Source organism: Equus quagga, chromosome 4 (assembly GCF_021613505.1).
Source record: "Equus quagga isolate Etosha38 chromosome 4, UCLA_HA_Equagga_1.0, whole genome shotgun sequence".
Lineage (NCBI taxonomy): Eukaryota > Metazoa > Chordata > Mammalia > Perissodactyla > Equidae > Equus > Equus quagga.
In genome coordinates, this window is record NC_060270.1 from 48339107 (window position 1) to 48361393 (window position 22287).

General features: G+C 43.2%; 1 protein-coding gene across 14 annotated transcripts in view; it reads left to right on the forward strand.

Annotated features, from left to right (window-relative positions):
- Positions 1–243: 243 nt before the first annotated feature.
- TNIK (TRAF2 and NCK interacting kinase) overlaps positions 244–22287 on the forward strand; it is a 382525-nt gene continuing 360481 nt past the window's right edge. For all 14 annotated transcript variants that reach the window (XM_046658783.1, XM_046658791.1, XM_046658784.1 and 11 more), the window contains exon 1: positions 244–630. In XM_046658783.1, the coding sequence (XP_046514739.1) occupies positions 574–630 (57 nt within the window). In that variant the 5' untranslated portion in view covers positions 244–573. The remainder of the gene's footprint in view (positions 631–22287) is intronic.

Genomic DNA, 22287 nt, shown 5'->3' on the forward strand with positions numbered 1-22287 from the left:
ATCCAGCCGGATTAGCCAGCAAAAGCCCGGGCGGAAAGGGTGCACGCCCCTCCCCCACCCACGGTGGTGCAGAGGGACCGGGTCAGGAAGCGCGGCCTCTCCCCAGGCAGAAACCACGCCTCCTCCGCCTCCCCCCCCCCTTTACTCCTCCCAGGAAGCGGTGATAGACAGTTCTGTGTGGTTCTCCACCCCCACCCCCCCAGCTGAGTGGAGGAGTTGATGTGTCTCATTATAACAGCCAATGCAGCCGCCATCCACGCACAAGCAAAGCAGCATGTCCCATTTAAATACACCCACGCAGCCCGAGCGCCCTTAGCCGATCAGGGCGCGCAGCCCACACGCACCGCGGCTCCGGGCTTGGAGATCCGCGCAGGTTGGGCTCCCGGACCCCGCCGACCGACGCGCGGAGGATCGGGATCCGGCGCTGCGGGGCGGGGGTGGGCGGGGGAGGCTGGGCCCGGGGCCTCTGGCGCGACACCCGCATGAGGACGCGAGTGAAATAGACCAAGGTGGAATTTCCAAGGGAGAAGCTTCGGGGTGGTTTTGGTCCATTTCTCCGGCAAAGAAGTAGACATGGCGAGCGACTCCCCGGCTCGCAGCCTGGATGAAATCGATCTCTCGGCTCTGAGGGTGAGCAGAACATGTTTTCTGATTTCTTTCCAGTGGTTTGGGTCAGACTGAATGGGCTCGGTGCGTGGACGGGGGCTGGAGCTGGTGGGCAGAGGCGGGGGAATGCGATAGGGAGGGAACATGGTTTCTGGTTTTGATTCCGGGGCTGCCGAGGTGCGCTTGGCTGAGCCCCCACGGCAGGGGCTGTGCGGTACGTGTCCCCCTTTGGTTGTAGCCGAGGCTGCCCCGAGAGCGCGTGGAGCTTATGCCAGTTTCATCTTAGACCGATGAAGAGCATTAAAATGAAAGGCTCAATCTGTGTGTGTGTGTGTATGTGTATACACAAGCCGCGGGCAGTCGTCTTGTGCCAAGGCGCGAGACCCCTCTGTCCCTTTCTGCAAAAAGAAGAACAGCGTGAATAAAGGTACTGGCTCCTCAGGTTTTCCAGCTACCTGCAAGATGGTATTGTGAGCCTGGCTGTCCCCGCGAAGGCGAACCTGCCGCTCCAAGGGGGCAGCTATTGCTGTGCTCACCTCATAGATGGCAACTGCCTCCCCTTCCCCCTTTTCTGCCTTCTGCGCCCCGACTCCCCCTCAGCGCTCTCTTAAATGCCGGTCTGCCACTCACCTTTATTTATGGTTTTAACTCAGCCGTGCCTGTGCTTTCTGACTTTGTGGCTGTGACATTTCAGTTTTATGGCTGAACTTAAGCAGGTGAAAGGGATGTGTTCTCTGCCTTTCCCCAATCAGACCGGAACTCCCGGGAGTGTGTGTGTGTGTGTGTGTGTGTATATTTTCCCCGCGTCTGCGGCCAGTCCTTTGTAGAGAGCACTTCCCTCCCCCGCCCCGGCCTCACCGGTTTGCATTTACCTTCACGTGAATTGACTCCGACGTCGTTTCATTGTATCGACTGAGGCATCACTGATACAGAATCCATTTTGCTGTTGTTTTGAGATCAGAGTACCAGGAATCCCAGTGCAGCCTCGACGCCACCCCACCCCCAACCCCAGTCCCAACACACTCCTTCGGGGAAGGAAGGGGTAGAGCTTTCTTGCCATTTGAATTAGATGCTGCCTGCCGGGAAGGGGGGAGGGGAGGGGGTGGCAGCAGGGGTCTGAGAAGGATCGGACACCAATTTAAGGACAGCTTCTTCCTCTCTTGAACCAAAAATAAATTTGAATTTTAAAGAAGCCACTGCATCTCCTTGAGGCATGGAGAGTCGGAGACCGAGTCGGTGGTGGCTCTCAGCGCGGAGACGGGCAGGATGGGTGAAGCTCGGAAGTTCACACGCCCTCCTGAGGAATACATTGTTAGACTGATGCTAAATCTCGGCGCCGTGTGCCTGAATCTTCAGTACTTCTCCTGACATTGCCTCCTTCTCTACGGTTATTTTAAAGACCTACCTTTACGGTCAAAGTGGTACTTTTTCTTTAGTCTCCTCAATCGTCTCTCCCTTCCCCCCTCTTTTATACTCCCCCTCCCTCTCTCCTTAATCCTTCTTTCCAAGAGGTGAGTTTTCTGCAAGGCAGTCGAGGCGTTGAGAAGGAACAGAGATGCCATTTGAAACTGGCTTTTTTGATAGTTGGGCGGCGAAAGCCCATTCATGTGTTTGTACAGTAAGTGTCTATTTCCCTGGCCCCAAAATGCCACATTCAGAACCCACTGACCCCTGGGCAGCTGGGGGTGGGGGTTGGTAACAGGGTGGGTGCTTGGGCCAAGTCTGTGGCTTCCTGCCTTACAGACTGTTGTGTTCATTTGCCCTGCTTTCTGTGCTGGGAGTTGCTGCCAGCCGGTTAATCAGGTGGATGGATGGCCCCGACTTCAGGGTAGGGGAAAGTGGCAAAGGCAGGGGATGGAGTCTGAACAATGGGCAAGCCTTGTGATTTCCCTGAGTTGGAATCTCCACACCACTCTGATGGAAAGCGCTCTAATGTGATTTTCAGTTGGGCTGGGCTGGAGGGGTCTCTCATGGGCTTTTTTCCTGGGAAGGTTTTCTGAGATGCCGAGCACAGAGCCTACAGGCTTGTGAGCCTCCATGAGGGCTCACCAGCCAGCCTGGAGTGCTGTCCACTCATAGGACGACTGTGCTCCCGAGATCTGTGTTTTGAAAAGACATCTTTGTGGGATTCACTGGCGTTGCCCTTTGTGGCCTGGGCTTAGTGCTCTGCCTCTGTATTTCTCCCTGCAGGAGGTGTGGAAAGAGGGAGGGCTACAGCTGGCTCAGGAGCTGGGGAACTGCTGGCTGAAAGACTTCAATGCCAATGTGGAGACAGTTGTGTCCTGGCGGGCTGGGGTCTGCCACCTGTCTTGTGGTGGGTGAGGTGTGCAGGCCTGGAGGGAGTGGGTCCAAAGGCCATGTAGGTAATCTCCACAGATCAGGGGGCAGATCATGTATGTCTGTCTTCCCACGTTAGGAGAGGTGGGCTCATCTAGATGAAAGGTCTCATTTGTTCCTAAATTCTCAGTGAAGCCTGCCTGCTGAGGATGCCTGACCCCTGAAATGCAGCCAAGGTCAGCGGCCTCTAGGAGAATGTGATGCACCCCTACCAGTGCCTCGCTGTTTCGGTGGCTCTTTAATGTACACAATCAAGGCTCTTTTTGTCAACCCTGCGCTCAGTGCATGAAAAGCAGATCCTGGCTGGAAAGGCCTTCATCCTTCTCACTTTGGGGGCTTATTGTTCTCGGCCAGTGATCCCAGACTGGACCTAGTCTAAATTTTCTCCAAATAGCAACAATGCATAATTTAAACGAGAGCAACCAGTGATGGCACTGATCATTTAAATTATGCAAGATTTGGGCGGCTTTTAAAAGTAAGATAAAACAGGATCTTTTTTGGTTAGAAAAAGGATGATCCGAATCCAGTTTCCTTAGTCCCGATTTTTAGAGCTCCGGAGATAAACCAAGTCTTGAGGGAGGGGGATGAGTTCATAGATTTAGAAGGGGAAGAGAATTGTAGAACACTTAGCCACTCCTTGCATTTAATCCCTTGGAAACTGAAGCCCAGAGAGGCGGAGCCTATTGCCCAAGGTCACACAGTTAAACCTCCACCTTCTTGGGAGTGAGGGGAGTAAGAAGGGTGGTTTGGGGAGAGAATCTAGGTTTCCTGACTCCTCATTCAGTGCTCTTTTCTCTAAGTCACATTGCCTGTGGTTGATTCAGAAATCAATGATACATTTTCTGCCTGAGCAAAAACAGTGGCAGAGAGGAATAATTTCAACAGGGTCATGGAATTTTATTTCTCGAGAATGGAGAAACTGCTTCGTGCACTAAGCTCGTGGTACATGAAACCAAGGAGCTGTAAGATTCCTTTGAAATTAATCTTGTTCTGTCCCCTTCAATTCCTCCTCTGCAGGCACATGACTGAATAATCTAGGACAGATGGTTGTCCTGCATGGTAACCTCTCTCCGTAACCCATCTCCCTCTGAACATGTCCCACGGGCAGTCTAGACATACACATTACTCGGATGTTTCTGCATGTGAGGTTTATAGAGTTCTATGTATGTTTTGTATAATCTATGTGGATACTTATTTTATATATAGTACTGTGGATATAAACTATCCATGTGGGTGTATGAAATGTGTGTATACACACATGCATAGGCTACAGAAAACAATCTACTCATTCAAACCCAGGGCTTGAGTCATTCTTCCTTTCAAGACATCACAGTATTAAAAGAAATGAAATTTGCCACCAGTAACTTTATTCCATACGAGGTGAAATCAGCCCAGAAAGCTTTTTGGAGATTAGCATATATCTGAATCTGAGCGCCTTGGCTGTCCTCAGCTTGGCCCACAGAGTAAGACATTCAAGGCCAAGATTCGCCACTGCTGACTTCATACCCTAAGTTTCTGCCAGGACTCGCACTCACTTTTCTGTTTGAACAGAATTAGATGACCTCTGCTTGTCTTTCCCCCTACTCCTCGCTCCCTTCTGGACCTAGCTATTTCTTTCTCCATCAAAACCTAGATTTAAGAATTCTCCTCATCTGGAAGACTTGCACACATCCTTCCTGCTACACTTGTGTTATAAATGGTATGGTGTTTTCTTTCTGCCTGCTCACTAAACTGTGGGTTCCTTCAGGCCAGAGGCTAGGTCTTGGTGGTCTTTGAGTCCCTTGTCCCAGTTAGTTGAATAAATGAATAGATGCATGAATGAGTGAGCGGGAGGATGGAGTGTACTGAGCACCAGATTTTATGTCCATGTCTTATGAGTTTTGTGACTTTGGGTAAGTCATTCAGCCATAATTAACTTAAAAATGGTAGTGATCACAAGTGCTTGCCTTCCTCACAAGCTGATTTCAATAATCAAATAAAGCATTTCTAGCAATGCTTTGAAAACCATAAAGCACTAGAAGAATATGCTATTTCATAATTAAATAGAATTTTATGGGAAACTTGATTCCACCAACATTTGATCCCAATGATTGTACCTAATCAAAAGTGATCCTGAGAAAAAGATATCAGAAGGTCCTACATCTTTTTAATAGTAGTTTTTCTTTTTTAAAAAAAATTATTTTATTGAGGTCATATTGGCTTATAACATTGTGTAAATTTCAGGTGTACATTATTATATTTCAGTTTCTGTATAGACTGCATCGTGTTCACCACCAGTAATCTAGTTTTTATCCATCACCATACATGTGTGCCCCTTTACCCCTTTCACCCTCCCCCACCCCCTTCCTCTCTGAGTACCTTTTCCTTTTTGTGCAAATATGGCCTTATACGTTTCTCTGTTGGCTTAGGTTGACCTTGCCCCAGTATCAGCATTCATTACATATGAGGTGAGCCCAGTCTGGAAGCTTTTTGGGGATTAACATATTTCTAAACCAGCATCAATTATCAGCATTCTTCATTAAAACCTTCTTTTTCTTTAACTTTTTCACCTCTTTATGGATTAACCATTATTCAAATAAAAACATGTTTATTATGCCGGTGCCTTTTCAGAGTTTGTGTGTATGGTGTGCGGGGGACAGGGGGAGGGAGTGGGCACCTGAAATGAGACACTGCTGGTCCAGTTTTTAAAACCTTCTGGTCAGAGGTCTCGTGGGGCTTAAAGAAATCTTGAAACATTGTTAATTCATTAACCCAGAGCACTTAATTAAATTTGGTCTGAAGTGACAGTTTAGTAAAGTTGCATTAATTGATAACAGTATCTTAAAATGGTAATAACATAGCAGTTTTGTTTTGTTTTTTGTGAGGAAGATTAGCCCTGAGCTAACTACTGCCAGTCCTCCTCTTTTTTTGCTGAGGAAGACTGGCCCTGAGCTAACATCCGTGCCCATCTTCCTCTACTTTATATGTGAGACGCCTACCGTAGCATGGCTTGCCAAGTGGTGCGATGTCCGTACCCGGGATCCAAACCTACGAACCCTGGGCTGCTGAGAAGCGGAAGGTGCGAACTTTACTGCTGCGCCACCGGGCCGGCCCCACATAGCAGTTTTTAAATCAGATACATTTGTTGGTTTTTAGAGATTCATTAAACAGGTGCTTTGTCTGCAATGACATTGCTTAATAATAAAATAGGTTGTAGTGGTAGATATCAGAACATCAGAGAAATATGCATAATCATTTTCAGTATTCGTTATTAACTGTTGTAATTTAGTGCAAAAGCTAATATAAGTGATGGTTTGCTGTTTGCATAATTATCTACTTAGGTCACGCAGTATTTTTTGGATGAAAGAATACCCAACAATTTTCCTTCATGGAAACATCAAATTTTTCCCCCTTATGTGTAAGACTCTTAGAAATCTTATAACTTTGAGCCTTGCTGGTTGGCCCTTTCTTCTTTCTGTGCCTCTGCCCTGGAATTAATCTTTTGTGCCCTTCGTGTTTTGACACCGTTCCTTCTTTCGTTGATTCCAGTTCTCATGTCCACCCGGCTCTCAGCTACCATGACGCAGTCATGGCTGCCGTGCCCGCTGAGCACAAGCAGTCTCTCTCTGAGTCTGTGTTCCTGATAGAATTTGGGATAACTTGTGTCTGAAAGATGCTTTCCTGTCAGACTGGTCCTTCCATTTCTGTGGGGGAAGTAGCTCTCTAGAATAGGGCCTGCACCAGCAGTGCTGAGAATTCCAAGAAAATCTGGGTGATATTTTTTGAATGAAATGTTGTTCTGCACATATAAATATAAGATTCCTAGTGGAAAGAGAGGGAGGACTTAAATAGAAAATGTTGGATGAAACCCGCTTGTAATTTCTTCCATTCTGGTTGGAAGCTTATTTCCCTCTAGAGAAAGATGCCTCTCTGCTTTTTAGATGCCCGGGCGGTCTCCAGTGATCTCCAGGAGGTGCCTTGAAATTCTCACAACACATTTTATTTCACCCCAATCTTAAAACTCCTTCCTTAATATCAATTGCCTGAGTCCCCTTGTCTCCATCCCTCCCTTCAGCTGCTCTGGTTGCTCTTCCCTTGGCAGCACCCATGACAAGACTTGCCTCCTACAGCTCCACCGCCGGCCTCTCCCGACTAGTTTCCCTTGTTCACTGCAGCCATGTTAGTCTTCCTAAAACACAGTTGCATTCTGGGTGTTCCTTATTCTCCACCTTCTTGACTCCTCACAGCCTATAGACCAAAGGCTGAACTCCCCAGCATAGCATCAAGACCAGCTCTGATTCTGCTGGGTCTCCCACCGTGCTGCAGTTTTAGGAACCACTCCTTCACTGCTCCCACAGGGAACAACTTCCTTCTCGCCATGCTCTGAGGGCATGCCCTACCTTATTCTCCTTTTCTGTACCTACTATCCTAACAGTAAGGATTCAAATGCTACCTTTTCTGCAAAATTGTCCCTGATTTCTCTCAGATAGAAATTATCCCTCCCATTTGTAAACGTTCTCAGAACTGATCTCACACCTCTTTTAGAACACTCAGAACTTTCTGTCTTGGATTATACTCACTACTAGACAGTAAGCTTCATGAAGGCATCATATATTTGAGGAATCCCCACCAGGAGGACCTCTGGGGCTACAGGGCCCGGAAAATGTAGATCGGGAAAGGGAATAAAGACTGCGGAATTGTTAAAAATTTAATTAAAAATAAAGCCCTTTCTTCTGGTTATAAAATCAACGCATGATCATTGCAGAAAATTTGGAAGATGGGGAAGAGGCAAAAAGAATTCCCAAGGATAACCATGTATATATTTTGGTATATGGCTTAGTAGTTTTTTTCTATGCATAGCTAAATAGATAGCTTTAAAAAAATTGAGATTATATTGTATCTCTTATCTGGAACTTGTTTTTCAAACTTAATAATCAGCCTTTTTGTATGCTATTAATATTTTTCTATGGCATAAGTTTTAAAACTCTGTATCATGGGGAATTTTAAACTTATGTAAAAGTAGAAAGAATATTGGAATGCTTGTCCATTGCTCATGGGAATATAAAATGGTACAGCCACTTTGGAAGACAGGTTGGCAGTTCCTCAAAATGTTAAACATAGAGTCACCATATGACCCAGCAGTTCCAGTCCTAGGTATATACCCAAGAGAATTGAAAACATATCCACACAAAAATGTGCACACAGATGTTCATAGTAGCTTTATTCATGATTGCCAAAAAGTGGACACAATGCAAATGTCCATCAACTGATGAATGAATAAACAAAATGTAGTATATTCGTACAATGAAATATTATTCGGCAGTAAAAGGAAGTGCTGATACACACTATAACATGAATAAATATTATGCTAAGTGAAAGAAGCCAGATGCAAAAGGTCACGTGTTATATGATTCCATTTATGTGAAATGTCGAGAATAGGCAAATCCATAGAGACAGAAAGTAGATTAGTAGCTGCTGGAGCTGGAGGAGAGGGGGAGCGGTAAGTGACTGCTGATGTCCTAAAATTAGATAGTGGTGATTGTCACTCAACTCTATGAATATACTAAAAATCACTTGTCTACTTCAAAAGGGTGAATTCTATGGAATGTGAATTAAATCTAAGTAAAACTGTTATTTAAAAAAGTAGACAGAGTAGTATAATGAGCCCCCAACTTAAAAATTATCCAGTCGAGGGGCTGCCCCATGGCCAAGTGGTTAAATTCGAGAGTTCCGCTTCGGAGGCCCAGGGTGTTGCTGATTCGGATCCTGGGTGCTGACATGGCACTACTCATCAGGTCACGCTGAGCCGGCATCCCACATGCCACAACTAGAAGGAGCCACAACCAAAATATATACAACTATGTACTGGGGGGATTTGGGGAGAAAAAGCAGCAAAAAAAAAAAAAAAGATTAGCAACAGTTGTTAGCTCAGGTGCCAATCTTAAAAAAAAAAAAAAAAATTACCCACTCGTGACCAGTCTTGTTTTATCTACACCCTCATCCATTTCCTCCCCTATATTATTTTGAAGCATTATATCATTTCATTTGTAAATATTTCAGTATGAATCTCTAAAAGATAAACACTCTTAAAAAATACATAACCACAATACTGTCATGCCTAAAAAGTTAGTATATGATTTTAAATTTCTTCAAATATTCAGTCAGTATTCAAATTTCTAACTGTATATTTTTAATGACTGCTTAGCATTTTATTGTGGGGCTGTATCACAATGTATTTAACCGATTCCATGAAGCTTTCCGTTATTTCCAATTTTTCAGTTCTTGTAAATAGTGCTTCGATAAACATCCTTACACATAAGTCTTTGTACATCTCAGTTTCCTTAGAATAACTTGCTAGTTCAGTTTACAATGAAATTGCATGAATGAGCTTTAAGCCTCTTAACATTGTCAAATTACCTGCCTATTTCCTGTGAGGTAGGTGTGTATCATTTACAAATGAACACATGAGACTTAGAAAAGTCAGTTAATTTACCAAAGGTCATAGAGCTACTAAATGGCTGAGCTTACGACTGACCTGCCCCAAAGCCACCGCCCATAGTGACTCACTTGGCCATTATTTGACTTATGGATGGACATTGTCATGACTTCAGAATTATCTGATGTATTATCTCCCTGGGGTTCACACATTTCCCAGAAGCCTTTTGTTCTGGGCACAAGATCTCTTTGATGAGCATAATGGTGTTTTAAATGTTATTTACAAGGTATTTCTTCCTTATGATTTTGCTTTTCAAATAACCCAGGTCAGCTTTGAATATGTTAATTGTTCTTTTTCTTGCCTGAAAAGCTGAAAACATAAAATATGAACCATTTTGGGATTAGCAGTGGTTTCCTTGTACATCATGTATAAGGGATGTGTACATTTAATCTGTCATTCTCTTTGGAAAATCATCCAACAAGTGTATTTGGAAGTCCTGTGGAATCAGGTTCAAAGGTTTCCATTTTTCAAGAATTGGAGACCAATGAATATGTGATTATCACAGAAGATAGCAAGATGGGCCAGAGGACATGTTATGGACGAGGCTGTTCTCAAGCTGTTATCTGCCAGATTATTATTAAAATCAAAATCTTGAGTTACACTTTTTTTTCACATGAATGTAGATGTTTTAAGATGACAGTGTAGGAAATGGAAGATGGAGCTGGCAACTGAAAGAGTAGAGAGCCCTGTGTTTTGGACCACAATCTACTTTCCACCTGGTTTATAAGTAAGAAACTATTAAAATTGACACAACTTTGTGGTTGTCATTCTTATAGAGGCCAATTGCCTTGATTTACTAGATTTTATAACCTAACCCTCCATTTAAGATGCTTGTAAATTATTTATACCTAGGGTACAAATCCAGAGTTTCACATGGACATGGTTTCATCCTTTCTACTTCTAGGTTTATGTTTTAGCTGCCTGTAATCAAATTACAGCAGTGTGGTGGGTGGAATAGGTTGTGAGCAGTAATTGCAAACTGTATTTAAATAATAATAATAATATTTAGCATTTATAGAGCACTTTATATCTTCAAAGTACTTGCAAACATTATCTAATTAAATTCCCTGATTATAATCTGGATATAAATGCACTGAAATCCAGAACAGGGTCATGGGAAAAGTATGCTTTTGAAAGTTAATGCTAGCTGTGCTTTAAAAATCTGCAGTGATGGGAGAGTTAGAGCTTGGGATTCTGTTGGAGTGTTTTTGTACATCCTTTTGTTCAGCCTGGTGGTGGGTTTAGGTTGTATCTGCACTTCCTCAGTGCCTCTGCTTGATTTCTCATCGTTGAGGACTGAGTGCTGAACATCACTCTGGTCCTTACAGATACTAAAATATGAACAACGTAAATAAGCTTTAAAATGGGCTCCCTCACTACATTTTGTGCCCTGGCCTCGGATGAAACTCCCATTAGTAAGTGAAATGAAGTGGGGTAGTGCAAGGAAGAATGGCTATGCATTGTGGTTTAGTAATTTCTATCTGAGAAAAATAGATTAAACTGCACTGTAGGATACGTCATAAAGAAATGCGTTGGAGAAATGAAACGTCTTTAGTTTGACTGTACAAGGACTTCTTGCTGTTTTGGACATGTGTCTGTGTGTTGTCCCCTTGCATGTATGTCCTATGTTGGCAATTTCGATAGTGTTGGAGCGGGGACCTGCGTGGCTTACCCAGTAGGTAGCAGAGGATTCTGCAGCTGGTAGATTTTCAGTAAATGTTATCCTGTGCGTGAGGTTTTCTAAGAGCTGGTTGACAGGTTAACTGCCTAAACAGTGGTTCTTAAAGTGAGATCCTCGCATCAACAGCTTCATAATCATCTCTTAGGTCCTGAGCTACTGAATCAGAAACTCTGGGGGTGGGGCCCAGCAATCTGTAAATTAAGAAGCCCTCCAGGTAATTCTGATGCGCTTTAGAGTTTCAGAACCACTGTAAACCGCCTAACTGTTTAAAAGACAATTTTCTTTCTTCTTGTTTCTTCCGTTCTAGTTCATTCAGTCAGAAAATATTTATTGAGCATCTACTGTGTGCCTCTCATTGTTGTAGATGCTGAAGATATAGTAATGAAGACACACGTGAACGCTGTCCTCATAGATCTTAGTGCCTAATGAATCAGAAGAAATAATCATGAAAATGATTTCCTAAATATAAGTTGTTTGGAAACACACAGAACATATCCACAGAAATTTGGGTATGGCCTGAAAATACTGCAGAGTAGGAAAGGACATAGTGATTTCCATAAAATTGCTGCAACTTTTTCGTCAGGCATATGGCTTCAAATTTGAAAGGCATATACTTTTAGGAATATGGAATTTAAAATTCCACACTAATGTTATATGCATTTGAATTGTTTGTAAGAAAGAGGAATACTTGAAATGGAAAAGTCTATAACTTTCAACTTAAAATCCTGGACTATTCTTTGCATTGGCAATTAAAAAAAAATTATTATTAGCAAGTTTATTCAAGGGACGGAAAAGTCCCACCCCCATAATCAAGAAGAGGCATCCTTCTGGTGTTAATTTCCTGTTTTTTCCTATGGACCTGTAGGGATTCAGTTTAAAGTCCCAAGAGGTGCTGACATTTGCATAGAAGATGAAAAAAAGAATCCATATTCACAAACTCTTTCAGGCCTGCTTTTGTTTGAAGCCTGAAATCTTTAGGTTGTTTATTTTTTGAGACTTGGAAAATGGAATGGACTTGGAGTCTAGACAGCAGGTTAAAGGATTTCCTTATTGAGAAATCCCACAGCCTTTCCTTGTAACAACAATCTGTAAACGTCTCTTACCCAGCCACAAAGATGTCCCGTCTCATTTAATCTGCAGTTCTTAGATGAACCCACTGCTTATATTGCAGATTTTTTTTATTTGGGGGAGGTTGATGATGATTATAGTTATTAAGGCAACTTTGTACACAACTTAATGATGAGCATATATCAAAATTTTATTTCATACTCACTGCTGGGGAAGATGCTTTTGAAAAATCAAATTCAAAGACCCCTCTTGGAAGACGTATTTTAAAGGGCAAAGAGGTGATTAGATAATCATCATTAGACTGGATATAAAAATTATCTGGTTAAGTATGGTTAAGTGTTTTGCAGTATTGACGACTGGGAGGGCAGATCCAACATTCTCCAAGTATCGTTCAAGTATCAGGGACTTGCACAAGCATTTTTAATCAGGAATGTTAATTACTCTCTGGATGGGGCAGTGAAATTAACTACATCATTCAGAAAAGTTCTACCTGAGACCAACTTTGGGACAGTTTCGTGTCTAGCAGTGGTGGTATCTTAGGCCCTGAGGAAACGACGAATTTGCAATGGCTTCTTTGCCTCCATTTGCATAGTTGAAAGGATCCTTGGATGGGACTGTGGTTTTCCAGTTGAACTCCTAAGACTCTGTTAGAGGCCAGAGACTCTGGGTAGCAGTGGAGCCTGGAGGATTCTGGTGCTGGTGTCCTACTATGGAATAGCTGATAAGGTCAAAGTCGAGTGTCTGCTGTTCCTAAAAGTACGCTTCCTTTTCTATTTTCTTTAAACTGGTAGCTCCGGCACCAGTCAGAGAGAACTCAGTTTTCTTTCCATGCAAACAAATAAACAAAAGAAAGACTGTGCTCTCCTGGAGCTTCAAGACCCAGATGTGACTTTGGGAAGGAACGCTGCACAGGCTCTTTGGTCCCAACAATAGGTATGTTCTCTGTGAGTATTTTAAAGCGCTGCTGTTGTAGTCATCATTTCTTGAATATGAACAGCTTTTATTTTTGGAGAAGAACAGATGTAAAAGTGTGAATACAGAAGTCTACATATTTTGGCAGGGCGTGGGGGCTGGGGAGCAGGAGGAACAGTGTTTCTTTAAAATCATGGGAACCCAATCTTAGTTACTCCTTTGTTTTTCTTGAGTGACTGGAAATTAGCAGGGGAAATCTCCTGGAACCTGACCAGCTGGGTACCTAAACCTCCGCTTAACTGATTGCACCAGAAAAAGTGCTAGTGGGTAATTAGTGTAGGTCCTCATCGCTAGGAACAAAAAGGATCCCTCCCTAGGAGGCAACCTGTCTGTGAAGAGAGGAGATTGTACACATTAGTGACATACATAGGACCCTCAAAGTACAATGTTGGGGAGAGAGAGATCCAAGCCCCACAAAGGGGGTTTGTTCTCTAGATTGGAAAAGTCTGAGTGGAAGGAGTTTGAGAGCTTGGTGGTCTCTAAACCAAACCTCTCGCCAGTTGTCCGGGTGCCCACCTGCTCCTTTAATTTGTGAGTATGTTTGTAAAAGGTATGTGGGGTTTTCAAAGCAGCGGGGGCATTCCTGTGACTATTCTCTGTCCCCTTGAGGCCAGGTGTGTTTCTTTTCTTTTCTGGAAGCAGGGTCTCTGCTTTGTCGCTCATCACCTGATACCGTGCAAGTTGCATCAGATTGAAAGAAATAGTTCCCTGACCTTCTTTCCAGGTTCCTGGCTGTGGTTGCTGCCTTCTGTAAGTTGCTGCTGGCTGGCAGGATTCACAGTTAGGATTTTGTCCCTGTGGAGACTTTGTTTGGTGTGCAAGACACGTTCTCATTTATCACGCTTGCTTCCTTGATAACTCCCCTTTGGCAGATGTTTTGGTCCAATTTTCCGTGACCATTAGGTCTACATGGTTGTTTGGTATTGCATTTCGATACGAAATGATTTCAAGCATATTTCAAATGAACATCTCTGATAATTTCTTCTCTAAATTTCAGTGAAATTTGGAATGTGAATAAATTACAAGGCCTTGTGAACTCCATGGTTCACACAACTGCTAGTTAAAACTTTATTCAGGCTATGCTTCATGCCATCAAAAATGTAAATCTGGAATTAAAAATATACCTGAGGACGTAGATAAACTGCAACCCTCATGCATTACTGGTGGGAATGTAAAATGGTGACTGCACTTTGGAAGACAGTTTGGCTGTTTCTGAAAAAGTTTAAGATAAATTTGCTATGTGTCCCAGTAATTCCACTTCCAGTTCTGAATATCTACCCAAGAGAAATGAAAACAAGCAAAAACTTGTACATAAATGTTCATAACAGTATTATGCATAATAGCCAGAAAGTGGCTATTATGTCTATCAACTGATGAACAGGTAACACAATGTGGTGGAATATAGTGGAATACTATTTGGCAATGAAAAGGAATGGAGGACTGATACATGCTACAACGTGGATGTTATGCTGAGTGAAAGAAGGTAGATGCAAAAGATGACATACTGTGTGATTCTATTTATATGAAATGTCCAGAAAAGGCAAATCTATAGAGATAGAAAATAGGTTAGTGGTTGCGTAGAGCTGGAGATGAAAACAGGAGTGATTGCAACTGGGCATGCGGGATCTTTCTGAGGTGACGAGATGTGTTCTAAAATTGGATGGTGGTAACATGAATGAATTTTATGGTATGTAAATTATACCTCAGTAAGGCTGTTAAAATATAATATCCCGGAGACATTGCTTCGCGGTTGGGTGAGGTCCATCCACCATGAGGGCAAATCCTCCAGTGAGGTTATTCCGGTACTTCTAGGAAGGCCATCTCTTCAGCGCTTTGGAGGACGAGGACTCTGGTCCTCTCTTCTGCTTTCTACTTAGCTTCACGTCATCCCTTATTCTGCAGGGCTTCTCATATTTTATGAACGTAATCATGGTCACTTCCTTCCAGAGAAGGCGGCCCAGATAACTTATCTCTCCTTCCAGAAAAGGGAGGACTTTGGAGCCGGGACCGGGGTCACCGTTGCTGTCTGAAACTGTTCCTTACTGAGCTACTTTCAGTTCTCAGTGTTTCGCGCTGTGACTCACCCTGTGCTGTTCCGCATGCTGTTCTCTGCCTAGAGTAAGTCGCCTCCAGTCCTTGTAGTTAACAAATAATTTCTTTGTTTGTCTCCCCCCACCCCCCTACTACCCCCCAGAGGAGCCTGCAGTCTCCACAGAGGCGGGACCTATGTTTTGTTTATCCTCATATCTAATTATTAATGAAATGTGACTTCTCATGACTTACAGCATCAGGCTAAACTCCTTAATCTAGCAAGGCCTTCCATGATCTAACCATTCCCTACTTCTTTACAGTATCAGCCGTGACCACCCCACTCCCTCTGACCACCCCACTCTCTCTCTACACACTAACCTGGTGGTTTTCAAATTGTAATGACTTGTGAAGTAAGTTTAATGGGTTGCAATCAGCTTTTGGAAAAAATTAATTAGATTAGAGTAGAAACATGTTACTGTGTACATATTGTCTTGTTTATGTGTGTGTGTTAGGTCCAATGTAGAATGTGTTTCCTACAGAGTATAGGGACCAAAAGTTTGAGGTTCGCTGCCCTGGCTTAGTCCATAGGACTGCATGAGACTCAACTAGAGGGATTTAAATTTTAAATGTTATTTCAGTAATTAAGCCTGCTGCCCACAAATCTGCAGGTTTGTGGCCTTCACATAATCCACATGCATGTGGTCTGCGTACTAAGAAACGGTAATGAACTGCAGTTGCTGACATCCACCTCACTGACTTTGGCTCCTTGTTCTTGTACTGAACACCCACTAAGAGCTAGCAGCAATGCTGGGGCCCTGAACGCAGTGTGAACACAAGAGATACAGTCTGGCTGCAAGGCAGAGTAGAGCGAGTTGCTGCTCCTTCTGCTTGGGAACTCCCCATCCCCCATCTTTGCTCCACCAACTCTGTGATGAACAGCTATTCATCTTTCTGATTTTAACTCAGAAGATTAGATGTCTTCTGCTACTTTCTGTGAAATTCAATGACATTTGTTTCTGCGTAGAGACTCGAGGAAGATGAGATGCTAAAAGGAGCCACCATCACTTGAGGAACGGAATTCTCCAGATCTGTGGGAGCCGAGGAGCTGAGCTCTAGGGGTGGCAGTGGGGGACTGAAAGGTCAGTCCTCAAGGAGGAACGAGTTGCTGGAAATTGCAGTAGCCACCACGGCCACGAGAGCGCCCTCTGGGAAATGTGGGGAAGGGAAGAGGCGTGGGAACTTTCCACAAGTAGCAGAACTGGGTGGGGGCTCAGAGCCAGTCATCACTGTGGTCATCCCCCAGCCTGGCATGGTGTCGCATGTCACAAAAGCAGAGACAGAGAAAGACCATGGACTCTGTCATATTATGCACAGGAAAACCGTAAGGAGCAGTCTGCAGGCTTCTTGCATCTGGGGTACCCCAGGGAGCCTGGGGAGGCGGGGAGAGTATGGCTTTTCCCTCTGAGCAGCTCAGAGACACGGTAGAATGTTTATGAAACCAGTGGAGACTGAGCACATGTTTAGCTTTTGGGGCTGCTCGTGCCAGGTGCTGAGTGAGGGGCTGGCAGGCAGGTGGCACAGGCTGGTGGCTCATACTGGCCTGGGTTAGGGCAGAGATTTGGTGCTCAGCTTTGCAGTTCCCAGAACGTGATAGGATCAGGGTACCGGGTCTTAGGTTACACCAACATGTGGCTGTACCTGACACTGATCTGGAGCAAAATTTATATAATAATAATAATGGTAATCCCAATATTAATAGCTAATATCTTTTGTGACCACTTGCCATGTGCAAGGCACTGGGGTAATGATTTTAGAAGTCTGGTTCTATTAAGGCAGTCACATTTTGTGATATGTACTGTGACTCTTCTAATTTTATAGATGTGGAAGCTGAGGCTTAGGTAAGTGACTTATTGAAAATGATGGAGCCTGGTTTTGAACCCGCGTTGGTCTGGTTTTGAAACGTATAAAATGTAAGCATTGTGGTATTGCTACTTCCCGTTTTTTAAATATATAGTGGAAATACCTCCCCGGTGGTGGAACCACCGTCTGCTCTCCAGGGCCATGTATTCCTGATTCTGGAGGGACTCGGGAATCTGAAATTTTGATTGGAAGTGGACTTGCTGATGCTGGAATGAAGCTGCGGTTGAGCCTGGACCTCTAGCCTGCCCTCTGCCCAGGGTAGAATACTGATCCCGCCATGAGTGGCGGTTGGACAGATCTGGGTAAATCCACCTTCTCTTTCTTTTGTGGCCCTGATCAATCCATGAAAACTCCTGTTACTAAGATGCTTCCTTGTGGAAACTATACCAATTATCCATGGTTCATCATCTAGGACATCCCTCTGCCCCTGTTACCATTAATATCTACTTTGTTCTTCTTTCTTGTTTTGTTCATACTTAGTATCACCTGCAGCTCTGTTTTGTTTTAAAATTATTTGTCCGTAGAGCCGTAATTGTCTTTAATTTATAAGTTCCTTAAGGGCAAGAACAGCATCTGGTTTACATTTGTGTCCTATAGTATGTCTAACACATAATTCATGTAAGTTCCATTCTTGGAGTTATCTTGTTTGGATCCTGTAGCCCCACTGTGTGCTGAATGGATAGTGGACTGCCTGTACATTTAGTGTGTTTTCAGCCTTTAAGAGGAGGAATTGTGAAAGTGCAGTGACTCCTGAGAAATTGAAAAACCCCTGTCCCAGGCAGCTGTGGGACTTCATGTCGGCATTATTAGAAACCTCCTAGGGTCCTATGAAATTCAGTGGGAAGAAGCGGAAAGGGGACCTGAGATGGTGGAATGGCTTTAATTATTGCTTTTCTATCTCCCCTCAGACTTTAAAGTGGTTCGTTAACACAACTGACTATAAACCTCTTTATAAGCACAGGTCCAGTAAATGAGACACGGGTGAATTTTTATTGGTGACAAGTCACTGTGAACGTACAGCAGTTAGGTTCCCACTTTTGTTCCATAGACTCTAAAAAGGCACTGTGTGTGGGGCACCTTCACCTGCTAGTCCGCAGGAAGGCAGGGTAAAGGATGTTGTGTTACATCCTGGTGTGGGTAGCTAGCTAGCTCATTAGCTGGCTGTCAATCCCCTGGATTTCCTCAGCACCTGTCATTTGTGGCACATTGTAGGCACTCAGATATCTGTTGAATGAAGTCATCTGGAACTTTCTAAGTTTACTTTTGAGAAGTATGTGAAAGAGATTCTCTCCCCCTAACCCAGGGGCATCGGATGAAGTTCCAGATCTCCTCTCCGTGTGGTCAGCAGATAGATGATGCATGGATTTCAGTTACCTAAGAGGAGATGGGAATGATGGGACCAAGCTTGGCAGCAGATTCCTTCTCCTCACTGTGTGCTGTGGGAGGGAGTTCTGCACATGGCTGGGCTGGGCTGGGACAGAAGGAAAGGCTGAGCTGTTCTTCAGAGGCTGAGGTGCTTGAGTGTCTCGTGCTACTGTAAATGCCAGCGCATCTCAGAAACAGTCACAGGTATTAGCCTAGAAGTAGGTCTTGGGGGCACAAGGAGAAAGCCCCTTTCCTTTGCCTGTGCTGACATTTGTCTATTTCTGTTTTATTTTTAGCTTCTAAATATTGATTAGCTTTGGTGAGTGTTCACTGGCTCTCGTGGTCCCTTTCTTACAGCTCTAGGGGGATAAGGCCCATGGAAGTTAGATGGAATTCTGGGAACAGAGCAAGGTGGAGAGGGAGCCTTTTTTTTTTGGATCTGCAAAATACAATTCAACAACAGAGGCTCTCATCATGTCTCCGTGTTCTCTACTGGGTATCACCTGCTGAGGCTGGATGCTTTTTTCTTTTACAAATGCAGACTGCTGCACTTTACAGTAATTAGCTGATATGACTGTATTGGACTCTGGCTTCATTGGATAGAATCTTTGAAATCAAGTGTATTAAATTGATTCTTCCTTTCTCAGGTAATAATGGATAGGAATTCCTGCTATAAACATAGAATTAATAGATTTGAAGCTTTTATAGGCTTTGGGGCGGTCATAAAAGGAGAGGGACCTGGTACTGTACGGCTCTACTTGATATCATTCTTTTCGAGGTGTGTGGAGTTTTGACAACTTGGCCAGTTGATCCAGAGGGGGCCGCATGCACCATGGGCTCCATGTGAGGATGGGAGAGGATGGCGAGGCGGACACGCTGCCTGTTCCCATGCAGATCTGTGCTGAAACACTCCCGTCTTCAGCCTGTTCTCAGTCCTTCTAAAATGATGGAACGTAAATGAATGATGGTGGCCTTTGGCGTCTGGTTAGGATTCTCCAGAGCACACCTTGGCAGTGAAGTCAGCCAGAACATTTTTTTGGCACTTCCACTGAGAGTGACCTATATGAGAGGTGACCATGACATAATTTGGGCTGGTTTATGAGCTTATGGCTTTATCTCTTTTGTTTTCAGAGTCACAGGAAGCAGCATGGCTTAGAGGTTGACATTAGGAATGAGATTCTGGATTTCAGTCCTGGCACTGCCGCTTAAAAGCTTTGCCCCTTGGGACAAGTTATTTAAATTCTCTAGGCTTTTTCCACACCTGTAAAGTAGAGATAATGATAATAATACACGTAGGGATATTGAAGGAATTAAAGAAAAATTTTTTATGTAAAGTACTTAGGACAGTACTTGCCATATTGCAAATGGATGATAAAATTTTCAACATGTTCAACACCAGCATCACTTTTTCAAATAATTGGAGAGCCCACTCTGAATCTGGGGTAGTGTAAATGACTGAGTATGTGTAGGTTTACAAAGCATAGGTTCTGCCTTCAAGATGCTCAAAGTGTAGTGGTAGAGACAGATATAAAATAGAAGCACCTGGGTGGATGGCCAGCTGAATAGGGATAAGAGAGGTGGCGGAAGTAGACCAAGGTGGGGCATGGGATGTTTCAGGGAGCCGAAATACCTTAGAGCAATTCTCAGTGATTCTGTGGTGGGAGCGCCATTGATGGGAAATATTGATGTCGGTAAAGTATGAGTTGTTTCTTGGAAGCAGCCTTTGCATCTCTCCCATGTCTCAGGAAATTTATCAATATATTAATCTAGAGTAATTATTACAATTACTATTACTAATTGTTACAATTACAATTACTATTAATACAATATACCACATTAGTAGTCCAAAGGATATTAACTCTGGAATCATTTCGACAGGGATCAAAAGGCACGGGTAATATTTAGCAGTTATTCTTGATTTTAAAAAAACCCAAACCAACTATTCTTATTAAAGTAGGAATAAGGGGATTGTTTCTTAACTTGATAGAGAATGTGTCCTAAAACCAAGAGCCCGCCTCATCCCTAATCTTCCAACATCAGATGCTCTCTCTGTGGTAGACACTTGGTTACCTGCCTATCCGTCATTTCCATCTCCTTTCTCTCTGTTAAAGCCCTGAATTTGTTTTGATGTTTACCCTGTCACATTCTCAGGGGAAGTGGACCTGCCTCCCCAGCCCCAGCCAGGAGGAGGTGGAATAGACTAAGCCAGTCACTTAGATTCCATTCTTTTTGTTGAAGATGAGTTTAGGCAAGTCATGTGACACAACTGGACCAATGAGGGGGCTGGAGGGTGGTCGTGGGAAGGTTTTCCTCACTTTTACAGATGGGTTTTTAAAAATGAGACTTTCCCTATCCTGGACTTGGATATTGTCTGTAAGACTGTGATGCTTAGATTTGCTGCAGCCGTCTGGAAACCATGAGGGAAAGCCTGAAGAATCAGAAAAATCGACGCAGGTCCCTACATCGTGGAGTGGCCGAATTAATCAGCCCTGGAACTGGTCTGACTCCAGACTTCATATTATATTAGCTAACAATTTAGTCCTTGTTTAAGCCGCTTTAGTTATGTATTCTTTTATTTGCAGTTGCAAACATCCTAACTGATATAGATTTCTTTTAAAAGCAGGGACCGTACAAGGTTGTCAGTGTTAAGATATATTGATATGTAACCAATAATAATATATAATGTTCTAGAAATTTTAGCCATTGAAATAAAGCAAGGCATACAAGAAACAAGAGTTATAGGTATTAGATGACAGGGGCAATGTTGTCATTATTTACTGATGATATCTTAAAAACTTAGGAGAATCAACTGAAAAAAATTAGAACAATAGTTCAGTAATGTGACTGGATACAAAGTAAGTATACCCAAATTAATAGCATTCTTATTAGCCAGCCAAACAACCAATTAGAAAATATATTGGAAAGATGATATCTTTACAATAATAACCAAAAATGTAAAATATATAGGAATAAACTTAAAAGAACTCTGTAGGACCTTTATGAAGAAAAATTTAAATCTTAACAAAAGACATACTGAAGACTTGAGTTTATGCAGAGATTTCCCATGTTCCTGGACAGGAAAACTTAGTACACTGAGTCCCCTTTATCCATGATTTTGTTTTCTGTAGTTTCAGTTACACTCAGTCAACAATGGCCTAAAAATGTTAAATGGAAGATTCCAGAAATGAACAATTCATAAATTTAAAATTGTGCTCCATTTTGAGTGGTGTGATAAAATCTTGCACCATCCTGCTCTGTCCCACTCAAAACATGAATCATCCCTTTGTCCAGAGTCTCTACGCTGTATGTGCCACCAGCTCATTAGTCACTTAGTAGTTGTCTCGTTTATCAGATTGAGTGCCATGGTATCACAATGCTTGTGTTCAAGTAACCCTTATTTGCTTAATAATGGCCCCAAAGCACAAGAGTAGTGATGCTGGCAATTCTGATATGCCAAACGCTTCCTTGTTTCATGTAGGCGTTGTATCATCTCACATCATCACAAGAGGAAGAGTAAGTACAATAAGATATTTTGAGACAGAGAGACCAGGTTCCCATATGTATATTGCTGTATATTATAATTGTTCTATTTTATTGTTGTTCATCTCTAACCGTGCCTAATTTATAAGTTAAACTTTACCATGCTTGTATATGTATAGGAGAAAACGTAGTACATACAGAATTCTGTACTCTCTGCAGTTTCAGGCATCTGCTGGGGGTTTTGGAAGGCATCGTGGGCTGATGGGGGGACCGCTGTAATGTAAATGTGTCTATACTTCCCATGTTAATATGGGATTCCAATAAAAGTATCAAACAAGAATTTGTTTTAGGA